General features: G+C 47.5%; 1 protein-coding gene across 1 annotated transcript in view; it reads right to left on the reverse strand.

The window, feature by feature from the left end:
* Positions 1–1243: 1243 nt before the first annotated feature.
* Positions 1244–17082, reverse strand: part of UBE2G1 (ubiquitin conjugating enzyme E2 G1) — a 101927-nt gene continuing 86088 nt past the window's right edge. Inside the window, exons 5-6 of the mRNA XM_082707807.1 lie at positions 14969–15090; positions 1244–4258 (exon numbers count right to left, since the gene is read on the reverse strand). Coding sequence (XP_082563933.1) covers positions 15004–15090 — 87 coding nt within the window. The 3' untranslated portion in view covers positions 1244–4258; positions 14969–15003. The remainder of the gene's footprint in view (positions 4259–14968; positions 15091–17082) is intronic.

The following is a 17082-nucleotide window of genomic DNA, read 5'->3' on the forward strand; positions in this document are numbered from 1 at the left end:
ACAAAACCAAAACCCTAACCCTACCCTGGCATTCATGTTACACACATCTGAAACTGAATAACCAAAAATACCTTATCCTGGAAATAATTTGCTCTGCAAACTGTATTCCTGCTGGGGTTTGCAGTCCTCTGGGAAGGCCTGTCTTTCTGAGGGTGAAGGGGAAAACCAGGGGGTCCTTCCTTAAAGCCCAGAGCCTTGCACACAGCAGACCTAGTACAACACTGTTTCTTTGCGCTTATTGCTAAAACCCTGGGCAGATGACTGTGCATAAAACTGGCATCTAAAGGGGTGCCTGGGTGGCTCAGTGGGTTAAACCTCTGCCTTAGGCTCAGGTCATGATCTCAGGGTCCTGGGATCGAGCCCCGCATTGGGCTCTCTGCTCGGCGGCGAGCCTGCTTCCCATTCTCTCTGCCTACTTGTGATCTTTATCAAGTAAATAAATAAAATCTTTAAAAAACCAAAAAACCCCAAAAAACTGGCATCTAAGGTTCAGGAACATCATCTGGACTCTTACAATTTATTGCAAATGTATTTATCAGGAAAATTGGATTTTGATAATGACCTCCAATCCACTCTCAAGGACTTTCTGTCTCTAACTCAGTTCTGATTAGAGATTTGGCTTCTTGTTCTTTTCTCTGGAAGGAGGAGGCCTTCACGGCAACAGGCAGCGCAGGTCCCAGTGAACACGCCCTCCCCGCTGTGACAGAGCTGTGTGTAAGGGTGCAGGGTGGAAGGTCCGATGGCAGCGTCCTCTTGGGGAGAGAAAAGAAAGGAAGGAAGGAAAAAGTACTCAGTCTTGTCTCTTTTTACCCCTCACTGTCTCAGTGACCCTGGGCAGGTATCCAGGTATCCAGTTTGCTCGTCTGTGCAGAGGAGGGTCGGTGGCACTTGAGATGGTGCCTGCGGTCTGGCCCGCTTCCCTTCCGAGTCTGGGTTCTTCGCCTTCTGGCTCATTATGTCTGTGGTAGAGCCAGTTCAGGCTAAAGAGGAAATCCCTCAAAATGCCCTCAGTCAGCAGGCACAGAGCGCTGGTGAGAAAGAGTGCTTGGCCCCCTCCTAGAAGTTTTAAGACTGTTTCATCAGGTTGGAAGTCAACTTCCCACCCCCTTTCCTCCTTTAAATGCAGTTTGAAGAATTCTTTTTCAAGATTCCCCGGTGGACCTTTTGGTATCATGTGCTGTTTAGAAATAATCCCACAAAGTTGCTTTTGAGACCTGCATCCTAAAACCAAAATAGCTCGTGATACAGCCTCTAAGTCATCATTTATTGATTTACAGAGCACCCACCACATGGCGCAGGGGCTTTACAATACAGCAAACATCACAACAGAACTCACACAGTTAAATACAATCAAGGAGTTACAGAACTAAAAACAGCTGGAATGAAGCAACATTGTGTCAAATTTCAAAGATGCTGGGCGGTGTGGCAGGTACAAAGAAGGTAGTTCCACCAACTGGAGACCAGACGGGCAAAGATAGATACACAGGCAACACTGCCCAAAATGTGATCTGTAGGGGGTGAGTGAACACACAGAATAAAATTTCACACCCGAGAATGAAGGCCATTGAAGATACCAGGACACCCAAGTGATCAGAGAACTCGTGGCATCACCTCACAAAGAGACTGCCTTGTGATGACAAGGAAACCAATCCTGCGTAGATTTTAAACTCACAGAAGAGAGGCCAGAAAGCCACTGAGATCATCCGTCCCATTATGAGCACAGACTGAGATCTATAAGCCTTTACAAGAACTTGGAATCAATTTAAGAAACAGCCAACAGTTCTAAAACCCATAAGACTGTGTAGATGTTGTTGATAGTTGGCACAGAGTTGGGGAGAAAAATCCTTTCCTAAAGCAGAGAGGACTCGCCTCACACTAGTGATGAGACACTGGTGGCACAAAAGCCACCTGGATCAGTGCCACCTGAGAGTGGTTGAGTATCAAACATGGAGGTGTCAAGTTCACTGTCAGATGAACACACGGGGAAAGGCACGGGAGACGCCCCTGGCAGAGAACAGGCCACACCACCTCCTGAGGCCCGTGTGTCCACATGCAGCACGCCAGGGCGCCAGGTGGAAAGGAGCGCGAAGGGAGGGGCACTGGTTCCTGGCTCGCCCTTCCACTCCCCTAGATCTAGCCCCAAAACACACACGGTCACACCGAAGTACCTGCATGAAAGTGGCACTTAGGGTTCAGTGAGAGTTGTCCCTGAGTGAGTAGGTCACTGGCTGCTCCCTGAGGACTCAAACCCCAGGGTTCGAACCCAACAGACCACGAGCAGGATCACAGCCAAGAGGAGAGCAAAATTCAGACTCCGTTCCGCCTCCTGCAACCATGTGAAGTTTCTGATTTGAGAGTAAAAAGGACTGCATTCAGATCCCAGGAGGCTGTGCAGCACCAGCACTTTGGGGCAACAAGTTTTACAGCCTCTGAGTAAGAAAAGTCACAAAATGAAGTTCTTGAAGAAAATCAGCTCCAAGGGATCAAACACTTTCCACGTTCAGTCATTACACATTGATGGGTCCCTACAATGCTTCAGAGTGCAGAACAGACGGACTCAGAAAAATCACTCTCTGCTGCGTCTACATCCTCAACCATTTTACTTCCGCTGAAAGAAGGACATGTGGAGTCACAGGGATGGGCAACTCGTAGGGACCCTTCACTCTCTGCCAGAGTGTCTCTCCGAGCCCCATAGGCCAGGGACGCGCCGGTCCTCACAGAACCGTGTCCCATTGGGCACTGCTTCCATTTCTGTCCCTTGCCCGCCAACTACTACACTTCCCAGCCCCAACCTCACACCCAACACAGGGGAACCTGGGCCTGCCGTTCACACCGCACACGGTCACTTCATCACTTCCTGAAGCTGCTTTAGAAGACATGATATGAAGTACACTTATGCTCAAACGTTAATAAAATCCAAGTGCACGGTGTCAGTGACAGAATCGATGTATCAGAGAGCAAAGCATTCACACCCTGGAATGCTTTGAGACCCACATAAGAACCTAGATAGAGCCCAGTAGATACACTGCCATGGCCATGGGATTTTCAAGTATTAAGTCTGTTTGCATAAGGAATCAACCTGAGATTTTTCTAAACTGCACTTCTCTGGCATTCAGTATTATAACCTTCATTCAATACAATAAAAGTCAACAACTTGACGATTATTGGAAAAAAAATTATATTTTGGAAGAACTCACTACATAAGGTGACAGAATTCCAAAATCAAATTACATGAAAATATACATCGCCATTTCTTTGTACAATAAGTGAGAAAAATCTGCAATATAGAAGAGTAGAGGCAAAGAAACGCGGAGGACCGTGGAGAAGGGGATGGGGGTCCACAGCATCTGTAAGAGCAAACTCACGAGTTAAGCAGAAAGCCTGCAGCCGTGCACACTAATCCATCCAACCTGAACGCCCAGGGACCAACGGGAAGGCAAAAGCCAAACCAAACCAGATTTTGTTCTGTCTGGGGCAAATTTCAGTAAGTTGAATTCTGAACCAACTCTCTGTTGTTCTCAGGGATGACGGAGTTCAAGAGCTCTCAACAGCCAAAATGTGGTATTGTTCCACCCGATCCAAGAGACGGTGCAACCAGAGCACAAAACGACAAGCACCTAGTGATGACCAATGCTCTGAAGTCCTCGTCAAAATCAAGTAGTTGCTTACTAAGTGTTTCAGTACTGGAACTAAATGACTTGATAAACCTTCTGGCAGAGAGAAGAGAGAAAAGCAAAGGGGAGTGTGTCAAAACAAAGAAGATACAAAAGTTTAGTAAGTGAAAAGAGTTTAATGAAGCCTCAATGGTTTAAAGGAAATTAAATGGAAACTTTTAATCCTAATTGTTTTTCATCTGACATGCTTTAAGGAGTCTTTTAAAACTGATAAGAAACAATGAATAGGGAAAGAAAACCTGCTAAAATCTTTGAGAATTTACACGATTCTTGTCCTACTACAAGAGAGCATTATTTGGTACAAGGTGTATTGGTGGATGTACATGAATGGTATATATATTATCCGGATCATGTTGTGCTATGTACAGGTCTTTACAAGTCTTCCTGAAGGCTAAAACAGTTCATGAGAATTCAAACTGCGCAATCCCCTGTAAGTTGGCACTTGTTAGGCTCTTGTCAGCACGGTACTGGCTTGTTCTACTGCAGCCCAGCTCCAGCCAGTGTCCGCCAACTTGTTACAACAGAAGTCCAGCAATAGGTGGGTAGAGTGCAGGAAAACAGTGCCATGTTTCTCAGTTGGAGACCTGCAACGAAACAACAGCATTACATCATGAATTTACAAATCACAAAAGAATCAACCAGTCAGACATTTTTATTTCTGTTCTAGTTTTTCGGAAACAAGCTCTTAATTTCAACTTAAGCTCATTTTTGTGCTCATCCAACATGGCAGCCAGGTAGGGCCATTTTATTTCAGTTTTAAATTATATAAATGAAATTTACATTTTCGTTCAAGTGCTCAATATGGCTGGTGACTACCATGCTGGACGGTACAGAGGTACAGCATTTCTACCTATCAGCACAGATAGCTCTATGGCACTTCCCTACTTTACATCATTTTCAATATCCCAAATGTCTTTCAACTTATATTGAATCTAGAGTCAAACACAGAACTCCTTACAAGTCATGTGATTGGGAAATTTATTAAGGATTTAAGGATATTCAGAAAAACAACGTAAGATTGCCACATTTTGGGGCACCTGGGTGGCTCAGTGGGTTAAAGCCTCTGCCTTCAGCTCAGGTCATGATCCCAGCATCCTCAGATCTCTGCTCGGCAGGAAACCTGCTTCCCCCGCTCTCTCTGCCTCTCTACCTACCGGTGATTTCTGTCTGTCAAATAAATAAATAAAATACTAAAATTAAAAAACAAAACAAAACAAAACAAAACAAAACTGCCACACTTCCCAACTTGTTAAATTTTATCCAACCCCAGAGGTTCAGTCTAAACCCATTTTCTACGTGAGGCTGCCCGCGACAGACCGTCTATTCCAAGTACAGGTACTTCCACTATGTTGCGTCTGGCCAGTCTTTTGCCCTCAGCCAGCCCAGATGTCAAGAACCCCGTCTACCTAAAAACAAACTTCTCTGGTGCAGTGTTCAGAGGTATCACACGAAGGAACTTCCCCCTATTTCACAGGGTAACTGAGACGAGGTGACGCCGCTGATAAGGGCAGGGTTTCCTGCTCAAAAACTGAGAAAAACTAGGTCCAAGTTAAGAAAAAAAGTCTATGTTAATGATTGGACTTCCATTCAGAGTTGCTCCTGTTCTACTGTGTGCTCTGAGCACACAGGGCAGCAGGGCGGGGAGCAGGGAGGAGAGTGTCGGTCTTCTTCTCTCCAGTCCAGGCGTTCCAGAAACTCACACACCTGTTGTCTGCCAAGCACGCTGCTGGGCACCAAGAACCTGAAGAGAAGGTGGCTGGAGACTCCAAGGACATAATAAGCTCCTAACAAATAAGTCAGGTGTACTCAGAGTTAGGATAAAAATTTAAGTCACACCAGAGTGTGTCTTCCAATGTCCTGAACTAATTTATCAGCACCCAAGTTCAACCATATCACAGCTCTGCTGTGGGCAGAAACCAAGCAGCGGGGCCTGTCCATGCATGGCCCTGCATATGCCCATTTCCCTGACTTGGGCACAAAAATAGCGCCTGCGAGGCAGAACGACTGCTCAATTTCCTTCCAAAGGGGCTGTGCCAGCTGACACGTTCGGCCCTGGCAAAGCTGGCAGTGCACCAGAAACGCGCGTATCACCGTCCCCAGAAGCGGGATCTTCCACTGGCACAAAGACACACAAAGTGTGCACAGATGTTCTGTTGGAAGATGGAAAGACGTTACTGAAATGAAGAAACACCATCACAGAACAGGGGTCATGTAGTTTTTAGGTGATGTTACTTGAATGTTTTCCCAAGGACTCGATCAACCACACCCAAACTACTCCCTGGCCATTTAACCTCTCAGGGCTGAAGGAGAGCTGGGGACAGAGACTCTAATCATTCCCCGAGGACATGAACACAAAATTTCAGGGCTCTGAAACAGTCATTTAAAACTGTCTCTTTGTAAGGTTTTAAAAAGAAAATACTCCAGAGGGGACTGACTGCTCAAAGTCATTAAACACCTAAAATCAAGCAACCCAGCTTTAAATAGCATTAACTTTTTCAGCAGGAACAGAAAAATCCATTTTCCCCTCATGAACAAAAGGTTCAGTACCGAAAAAGCAAGTCTGTTGGCTTTTCTCTAAAAAGATAAATGTGAGACTCGCTCTCCTGGCCACACCCTGTCCATTTAAACAGATGCTGCTGACCTCCGACGTCACTGACGTTGTGCATTGTCCTATCTCCAACCGCATCGGCCTGTTACTAAAATCACACACATTTTATATTAATTGAAATTCTTTCAATTGTATGTCTTTATGAAATAACTTTATTTTTTTTTTAATCTCAAAACTTCATATTAGTCCCTATTTTTAATCTACAAATCTGAAGATGGTTTCCCTCTACAGGACATTGGTACCTTGGTCTATTTATTTCTAAAACTAGAATCAAATGAATTTCCTATGCGGCTACACAACTTAATTATTTTTTAAGTCTAAAAAAATACAAATCAGGCGAGCATGCTTCCAAATAAAAACCACTTTTGATGTTAAGGATAATAATACAAGGAATTCCACACTCTGGAATAAATGTTCCAGTAATCTCAACCATTCTCCACCGAGAGCAGTCCCTGTGTGGGGGGAGCTTCCCACTACCTTCCATACAGAGGACCCCGGTGCCCCTCTGCTTCCTGCCAGGGCCCTCGTGACCACCCAAAGCCACTTCCTTTCTGAGGCCCAAAGTACCTCACACAGTCTGGCTCCCCTCCTGTGACCAGCCAGCCCACAGGTTTCTGTTTCTTCCTTCTGCCCCGACACGTGGCCCTTCTACATGAATGTCTTGTCTACTCTAGGGCCTTCCCATCTCAGCAGGACCCTCCCGTGGCAGCCTTATGCCATATATGCCACGCTCTCCCAAGACAACACCACCTGTGCAAATGGAAGGAAAGGAACCAATATTCATTCACAAGAATGGACATGTGCTCAGGCCAGCTGTTCTTGGTGTCAGCTCCCATTTCAAAATACAAACCTTCATCCTTAATGATATGCCACTGTTAAAAAGCTGACCTATGTTCTCACACTGATACACATAAATCATATTGAACTAGCGAAGTATCAGAAAACCATGTTACATTTTTAAAACGTACTCGTCTCTGCCCACATTATTATACGCCCGACACAGACAAGACGTTATTACACACCTGACACAGACGTGACATTATCACACGCCCGATGCTGATGAGATGTTATTACACAACATGGATGAGACGTTATTACACGCCCAACATGGACAGACGTTATTACACGCCTGACACCAATGAGACGCTATTACACAACACGGACAAGATGTTATTACAAGCCTGACACGGACGAGACATTATCACACGCCCGACATGGACGAGACATTATCACACACCTGACACCGATGAGATGTTATTACACAACATCGACAAGACGTTATTACACGCCCGACATGGACAGATGTTATCACACGCCCGACACCAATGAGACGTTATTACATGCCCGACACGGATGCGACTTTATCACAAGCCCGACAACGACGAGGCGTTATTACACAACATGGACGAGACGTTATTACATGCCCGACACGAACGTGATGTTATTACACGCCTGACACTGACGAGACGTTATTACACAACATGGACAAGACGTTATTACATGCCCGACACGGATGAGACTTTATCACAAGCCTGACACTGACGAGACGTTATTACACGCCCGACATGAACGTGATGTTATTACACGCCTGACGCCAACGAGACGTTATTACACGCCCGACGCATACGTGAGTGTCGGGAGGAGTCACATCTCTGAAGATGAAGCCACCGTGTGTCAGGGGTTGACCCATCTGGGAACAGAACTGGGGCCATGACAGGACTTACTTTTCCTCACATGGACAAGCTTCCATCTCCAGAGTGTTGTCATGCCAGCTTTGTCCCTGTAGCTGGGAACAGGAGTGAGGACAGAAGAGGGGCAGGATGAAGAGGCAGGCAGGGAGCAGTTGGGCTGAGAAGGCACCGGGGCAGAGCCCTAGCTTGCATGCATGAGGATGGAAGACACTTCCAGAGGTACTGTCAACAGTGTCAAGTCAAAGAGATTAAGAATCAACACCATGTGAAGCCACTGGGGCCAACACGCTGTCCCCAATGTCCCGGTCAGTTTAGTCTCCTGAGGGGAGGACAGAAGACGAGCCAACTGTTAAGGGGACAAGGCAAAGTCCCCTGCTTCCAGTGCACTCCTCCTCCCAAAGTTAAGTGCCACTGCAATCTTTGCGACTTTTGTGTGTTTCCTCACGTCCCTGCTTTAAGAGAGAGAGCTCTTTACCACAGAGCAAGTACATACTTTTAACTTACACGAACAGCACCTTACTTGACGCTGTTTTTTCTTTTTTGCAAATTATTTTCCTACTCAAGACGGTTTCCTGAGATTAAACCACCCAGTGACCTACAGCTAAGCCTGTACCACGCACACAGCCAGCTGCAGGTAGTTCTCCGCTGCATCAGTCCCAGCTGCGCACACTGCTGACGGGCCTCGTGACTACGACACACAGCATGGCCCAACGCCATGGCTCTCCAACGCCAACACACCTGCACTCTCGCCCGACCTCAAGGACGCCGCTTCCCCAGATCCTCAACAGCACTTGGGTTTCTCGGACATTTTGATTTCTGACAACCCGGTCCATGTGATGGTACCTCCCTGCACCCTCCGAGTTCTGATTACAAACACAGTTATCTTTCACATACGTAACAATTAGCTTTCTTTAGTACCGAGGCAGGTGATTTTCCTTAGTACCACTTGTTTTCTCACCGATTTGCCCAAGCTGGTGTAGATTCTAGATACAATCCAGAACATCAGGTGGACGGTGATCTTTTCCCAGTCTATTGTTTTTAAAAGTCTATTGTCATAATACTTAAGTTTTCAGTTTTGACACAGATCGGTTTTTTCTCTTTTTCAGGTGTTTCCTGTGCCTAACAAGTCCTTCTCTGCCTTGCAATTCTCCCTTATTTTGTTCTACAATAGCTATGTTTTTCATACTTAATCTGTTGCCTTACAGGAGATGGCTAACAAGGTAAGGCTACCTGCTGGTGGGGGGGGGGGGGGATGCTCCAAAAGCCCTGCAGTGGATTGGGCCAAGGGTTTCTTACGCACTCTTGCGGCCACACAAGAGGTTAGAAAGATGCAACACGGCAGGAGCCGTGATGGCTGGAAGCCTAGGTGAGATGTGGTATGAAACCCACCAAGGACGCAGTCGGCTTGGGACCATCTCTTACTCCACATGTGGTCTTGACTAACCACTGGAGAGAATACGCACCCCCCACCACTTGTGCTTTTCACTTTCTCTCAAATAAAATCTTTTTTTAAAAATACTGTTTTGGGGCGCCTGGGTGGCTCAGTGGGTTAAAGCCTCTGCCTTCGGCTCGGGTCATGGTCTCAGGGTCCTGGGATCGAGCCCCGCATCGGGCTCTCTGCTCAGTGAGGAGCCTGCTTCCTCCTCTCTCTCTCTCTGCCTGCCTCTCTGACTACTTCTGATCTGTCAAATAAATAAATAAAAATCTTAAAAAAAAAAAACTGTTTTAAGCCCGAGGATTTTAGGTAATTTGGAACACAGCGCTAAAGACTACAATAATCCCTCTGGCCTTAAGGCAGAGCAGTGCACAGAGTCTTGCCGTCTGGTGGCCCAGATGTGGTCCTGCTGCTCATCCAAGGGATGGGAGGGAGGGTTCACTCCTCCCCTGTGTCCTCTCTTCCTCCCCTCCTGTACCGGAGGCCATTCAGGTCTTTACGGAGGACGAGGTACAAATACGAAGAAAAAGCACAGTAAGGAGACACATACAATAGGACCCCAGTTCTAGGAGACACCCAAGGAACCAAACTCCTAGACGGGGCCTGACGGAGGGACTGGAGAGCGAGAAAAGCGCTTCCGTCAGGAGAAGGGTCTGTCGTGCACCAGGGCCGGTAAGAAGTGGGAAAAGGGCAAACCCATGTTTTTTAAAAAGTGAAATAACGTCCGCATCAAGTTCTTGAATGGCGATACTTCCATCTGTAGAAAGCACACGTCGTGGATCTGGACGGAGATTTTTTAGAACAATTTTATTTTAAAATTTTTTACTTTATTTTTTTTTTTTTAAGATTTTATTTATTTGACCGAGAGAGAGAAATCACAAGTAGGAAGAGAGGCAGGCAGAGAGAGAGATGGGGGAGGAAGCAGGCTCCCTGCAGAGCAGAGAGCCCGATGCAGGGCTTGATCCCAGGACCCTGGGATCATGACCTGAGCCAAAGGCAGAGGCTTTAACCCACTGAGCCACCCAGGCGCCCTTTTAGAACAATTTTAAATCTGTTTTTTGCTTCACCGCAGGATTTATATTTCACATCTGCAGTCTATGGTGCCGACGGAAGCTGCTGAGGACACGCAGAAACCGCACGGTGATGTTCCTGTGATGTAGCCTCCCGCGGGACCTTGACAGAAGGACAAGGGCACATGAGGGTCATGCAGGCGCCATGTGTTGTGGGGGTGGGAGGGGGGGCGCCACAGACCTGCTTTTAGAAGGCCTGAGTTGGGGCGCCTGGGGGCGCTCAGTGGGTTAAGCCTCTGCCTTCGGCTCAGGTCATGATCTCAGGGTCCTGGGATCGAGTCCCACATTGGGCTCTCTGCTCAGTGGGGAGCCTGCTTCCCCCCCCACCCCCCTGCCTGCCTCTCCTGCCTACTTGTGATTTGGTCTGTCAAATAAATAAATAAATAAATAAATAAATAATCAATCAATCTTTAGAAGGCCTGAGTTAAGTCATGGATTTTGATGCAAATTTTTTAAAGTCCAATTTTCAAATAGTTTCACTCTCCGTTAATCCAGAGATGACTGGGCTCAGGTGCTCACCGTGGGAACGTGGTAACAACAGGAGTAAAAGCACAGTCATCTGTGACTGTGAGTTAGGGCCCTGAGCACTGTGAGGCTTGGGGCGGGGGGAGCATCTGTTGGAAGGGCAACTGCTTCATGAGAGGAGGAGGCCGAGACGGACCTCGTCCCAGCACGTGGCAGAACGAGGAGACGTGTGCCAGGGCCCAGGTGTGGAAACTAGCTCTCTCTCGGCCACCACTCAAACACTCCCCGAGTGACGGGAAGATGCATCCCAGCGAGAGGAGAGCTACAGGAACAAAGGGGGAAACAACTAGGAATGTCTGACACACAACAGAGCTGGGGACTTGCATGCTGGTCGGGCAGGTCCGCATTAATATGCGTTGATCAGTGTTTCCCAAGGAACGTCGGTCGCTGCCCAGGGGTGAGCCAAACAGTCCTTCTGGTGAGCTTTGAACTGACAAGATACTAACTCCTTCATTCAGTTCTTACCAACGTAAGACACACACATTTCAAGCATGATCCTTTTTACACAAAATCCTGAGCTTAAATAGTAACTACAGTGATCATTCACACAACTGGTTTACTAACTTTCTTTAAAATTCTGCTCTATCAAGGACTCTGGCTGCCAGGCCCTCTGCGGCGACACAGAGCCATCACAATGCACCCGGTGGACAGGCAACACCCGAGGGTGTTCTGCTACTGGCCTGTGTCAGTCAAGATTTCCCATCACTGCTTCCTTCCTCTCTCACGGAGGCTCTCGGTCCAGTGCCCTCAACCGCAGTATATCATATTTTCACTTAACCTGTTCTAGACCATCAGGTATTTTGAATCAACATTATTTCCTGCCTCCATCTTTCTGATGAATGGACTTCACTCTTGATAAGTATGAACACGTGTGTGTGGTTTTTTTTAAAGACTTATTTATTTGACACAGAGACAGAGATCACAAGTAGGCAGAGAGGCAGGCAGAGAGAGAGGGGTAAAAGGCTCCCCACTGAGCAGAGAGCCTGATGCAGGGCTCGATCCCAGGACCCTGGGATTATGACCTGAGCTGAAGGCAGAGGCTTAACCCACTGAGCGACCCAGGCGCCCAAACACTTGTGTGTTGTGAGCGAATATAAACTAACGGTAATTCCACTAGCAAAGGAAAGTATAAAATTCCTTACAAAATTTGTCTGTGGCCCCTCATTAGTATGTATATTTAACTAATTTGAAATATACTATCAAGGTAAATATAATAAAATTCTTGGTTATTTCTTAAATCTATTAAGTAGTTTAAGAGATGGAATCGCGTGTGTACTTGGGCTTCAGTATCTGCAGTTCTGTCGCTGTCCAGCCCGTCTCTGACTGGGAGACCGTGTGGGAAGAGTCCCTTAGGATGTGGCCACACGCACGCAAGCACCAATGCAAAGATCAGGGAGGACGACTGGCATGGTGGGGCATCCAGGACAAGCACCTGGATGAAGGACTGGCAGGAACACCCAAAGTCCCCGCAGACTGAGACATGGTCCAAGAAGAACAGTGGGAAGCAGGGACCATGTAGTAGATGGGAGGGAAGGGTGAGGGAAGGACAGGAGGACAGGATTACTAACAAAGCGTAAGCAGGCGGGACAAGGACAAGCTACTGGAAAGCAGTGTGAAGGCCACGGGTCACTGCTATCCTCGGTCGCAACAGAAAGGAGGGCTGATCAGCGTTTCCAGTTATTATGAGGAGACCAGAAACCAGGGATCTCAAACACGGAAACAGGACAAGTGGTAGGCAGACTCAGTCTTTCTTTTGATTTGCACTTTGCATTTGATATAGTCATTATAGAAATAATAAAAATTAAAACAACATGAAGCTAGTTTAGGAGTAAGACAGGCCAACTCAAAGAACACATTCAGGTCCGAAACAGATGAACACACCTGGAAATGGAATTACCTAGGACAACGGACCCTGAGTGTCAGGGGTGACAGAACCTGCCAACAATGGACGTGGCCCACGGTTTCTGCCCGGGGCGCGGACACAGCCACGCCCTGCATGCCCAGCAATTCCAGGGCTTCAACACAGATACCAACGGGAAAACCGTATAACCTTCACCAGACAAGATGCAACGCGAATCTTCTGGTGTTCTATAAGAAGCTATAACACAAAACCTAGCTCCGTGCAGGAGAGGTCTAATACCTCTGCATTAAGATTAAGGATCTCCGTTCATCAGGGCGTCTGGGTGGCTCGGTTGAATGTGCTTCTGGACGTCGGCTTGGGTCATGAGCTCAGGGTCATGATGAGCCTTGTGTCGGGCTCCGTGCACAGTGCCGTCTGCTTGAGACTCTCTCTCCCTCTCCCTCAGCCCCTCCGCTGGCTTCTGTGCACACACACTCTCTCTCAAAAAATCTGTTCATCCGGAGGTTCCACAAAGAAAGGGAACTGACCAGGGGACAAGTCCAGAGCTAACAGAACAGCCCAAAGAACAGGAATTTCGCAAACAGCCAAACACATGAAACGACAGTCAGCAGCGCCGGCCACACCCATCAGAGCAAGGGCTCACCCACCCGCTTCCATATGGAAAACTTCAGAGAATGCAGGGGCAGCTCTGGAGTAAATGGGAACATTATCCTTGTGAAAAGGAGTGAAAATAGATGCAGAACTCTGGCGACAACTTGGCATTATCCACTCAAAGTGATGTGCACAGACCCGAACTCAGTAACCCCACGCCCCCACACACAGCCAGAGAGCTCTCCTCAGGAATGTGCACCAAGAAACAAGCCAGCCACACCCGCTCTGGCAGGGACACAAAGCAGACATGGGGCTGACAGACCTCTCCCCACACCGGAAGACAACTGCAGTCAGCAGCGAGGGCAAGATGGTGACTCAGCGACTGAGTTCTCACATGACAGTGACAACAGTTGGTACAACCAGACCCAACACAGGCCAGTGACAGGACAAGTCTGGGAGCAGTGCATGGCAGCTCCATGCACGGCGTTCAGAGGCCGGGGGCACACTCTTTAGGACGGACCAACCGGATGAAGGGACAGTGGAAAACCGTGGTAAGCCCAGACTGGGCATGGGAGAGGAGGCTGGGGCAGAGGGGAACGTGGGGTAAAACAGGCGGCAGGTCCAGCATGACTCATGATCCTTTACATGCTCCAAATCCTAAATAATTTTATCACCCCAACATTTAAAAAAAAAAAAAAGGAAGAAAAGAAGCCAAATAACTGAAATGTCACACATTTGGTCAGTGGTCCCCACCGTGTCCCCATCTATCCTAGACTCCATACTGGGTGCAATAAAAGCGTCTGGACATGGTGTACAACCTGAGAGAGTGTATGACACGAGAGAGAACTGTCCTACTGGCCCTAATAGTAATAAACAGGGAGAATAAAGACCAATGAAAACATGGAAACTAGCAGCGTCTGGGTGGGTCAGTCAGTTAAGCATCTGCCTTCAGCTCAGGTCATGATCCCACGGTCCTGGGATCAAGTCCCCCATTGGGATCCCTGCTCAACTGGGAGTCCGCTTCTCCCTCTGCCTCTGCTCGCTTGCTCTCTTTCTCTCTCTCTGCCTGTCTCTCAAATAAATGAATAAAAGCTTAAAAAAAAAAAAATTTAAGAACAACATGGAAGATGATGTTTAATGGTCTTGCCAGTTCATTACAAAATATAATCTTCCTTTAAAAAAAATTAGGAAATGAAAATTCACATCATCCTTTGCTATAAACCACACAGAAATAGGCACTTTCCTCTCTCACTGTCAGTGAAAAAACAGAGATCACGACCCCACGCCAGCCTGTGTAACACAACTACCTAGATGAAGACGCGGAGTCTGTTGGAGCAAAACGCGATGGACTACACGGTTTCTGTTGAGAAAACAACAACAGACCACTGGACACTCCCACTAAAAAATGAAGCTAGTGAAATCAGGCAATTCAAATATCCAAATCACACAATTCCCAAAAAACGTATATGCCATTTATCACAAGGCAAAGAGTAGGATTTTAAAATGAACTCACCCTGAAATAATGAAGTTATAGCTGTTGAACAAATGTCACTCGAAAGCTGTCTCTTGGCTTTTTCTTACACAGCGGGCAACTTTCCTTTTGAATTCTCCATTTCTGTCTTCCCTCCACTCTTTCTGTAGATACAAAAGTAACATGAAGTGACTTTATCCAAGCTCTTCTTAAAATCTCAAATACAACTTTTAATTCTGAATGTATCACTTTGGCAACATGCACATTTTTAAAACGCTGAAAAGCTGGTAAGTCGGAAAAAGCAGTCAAATACTTTTGCAGACTCTGCTGCGACCTAAGAGCAGAAATCACTCACGCAAGTCACCTGTGCAGGTGCGGTTCTCCTAAAGAAAGAACTCCATGAAGAACATAGACGGTTCTCATTACTGGAAAAGGCGGTCTTGCCTTACACATTAGCTCTTCAGGCCCCGGGAAGGGCTGCGGGCTCCCTCCGGAGGCTCCAGAAATTCGAGCTGACACGAAAAGCAAAATTTCTTCCAGAAGACCAAAAGCAGACGGCAGAAGCATGAAGCATGCAGCAGAGGACAGAGGTCTCTGTGGAACCAGAGCAAGGAGGGGCAGGGCCGACCGAGCAGCAGGCAGAGTTTAGACCGTCACTGAGATGCAGGACTGGACACAGAGGCCCAGCTCCACAGTTTGGCGTTTTCCTCCCACCCACATCCAAAAGTCAAATGCTCTCCTGAAACAGTGACCACCGTTACGACGCACAGATGCACGCATATATGAAGAGCTCTCGACACAGGGCCACTAGTGGGGAGCAGAGGACGGAACTGCCTCAGCCTGGGGCTCAGGCAGGCTCGGGCCCTCACACCTGAGCCGAGCAGGCACTCTGTGCGTGCACGTGCTCTCCTGGACCTGTGTGTCCAGTCGTCTGGGGTCACGCGCACAGCACTGTGCGGAAAGCCCACGGGTTCTGGCGCAGTCTTCAAAATACAGAAGAAACACAAAAGAAAACAATGGCCTCAGAGAATGACCAGAATTTAACTTGGAAATTTTTAATTAGAACTCCCACGAGATAGACCTATTAACTTCGTCAAACAGTGACAATATTTTATGAAAAAGATAATCAATGCAGAAAAGAACAAGCTACTTCAAATTAAGAGTAACAGCGCCAAAATGAGCATCCACCAGGGACTAGAGTCAGCAGCCGTGGAGGTGAAACCGAACACAAGAGTCAGTGTAGGCAACAGCTGCGCACCAGAGAAGCAGCGAGAACCACTCCAATAAGAACTTGATGAAAGACAAGAGGAGAGAACGCTGCACACGAGCTCAAGCCCTGCAAGTACACACTGACCCCAGGAGGCCCCACCACCACCCAGCCGCAGCTACGCCCCGTGGGCTCACCTGTCTCCCAGTCGACCCCGGGCTGTCCAGGAGCAGACAGTCCCCCATCGGACGTAACAGCAGGTCAACAGCATCCTCAGACCACACTGCTGGCTGAGTCGCTCGCCCTGCGGGCACGTGACCCTGTCACACCCTCACAAGTAGGGTGCGTGCGCAGGACACCAAGGTACTGAGAGCCCCAGGGTCCCACGACTTTCATCACAGTGCACCATCCTAACTGCCCTATTTCATTACCAGTTATGGCTGTAAACCTCTCACTGAGCCCAACTCATAAACTAGACTTCATCCTGTGTATGTACCTACAGAAGAAACCCTAATGCAGATAGGGTTGGTACCTATCACTGCTTTCAGGCATCCGCCAGGGGTCTCGGAACACACCCCTCACAGAGAAGGGGGGATACCGTACAGAAATGAAAATATCTTAAACTCTACACAACAACATGAAATTCCAAAGACCAAGAATCAGAATAGAATCTGAAGGGAACAGGGAAAACAGAGGAAGAAAGAAAAGGTCACCCATAATCAGCGACACATCAACTTCCTCGTCAGCAACAATAAATGTGAAAAGATGAATTCTGGAGAAATCTGCATTCCTCCTCCAGAATTCTACAAACTGTTACTTAAGGCTAAGGGCAGGATAAACCCTTCCAGACAGGTAAGGACCCAGGTCTTCATTCCCACCCAGCCTTCCTGAAGCACGACTCTCAGATGAGGTACAAAAACAGGAAGACGTCAACCCAGAAAAAGGAACT

Source organism: Mustela nivalis (assembly GCF_964662115.1).
Source record: "Mustela nivalis genome assembly, chromosome: 17".
In the NCBI taxonomy this organism is placed as follows: domain Eukaryota; kingdom Metazoa; phylum Chordata; class Mammalia; order Carnivora; family Mustelidae; genus Mustela; species Mustela nivalis.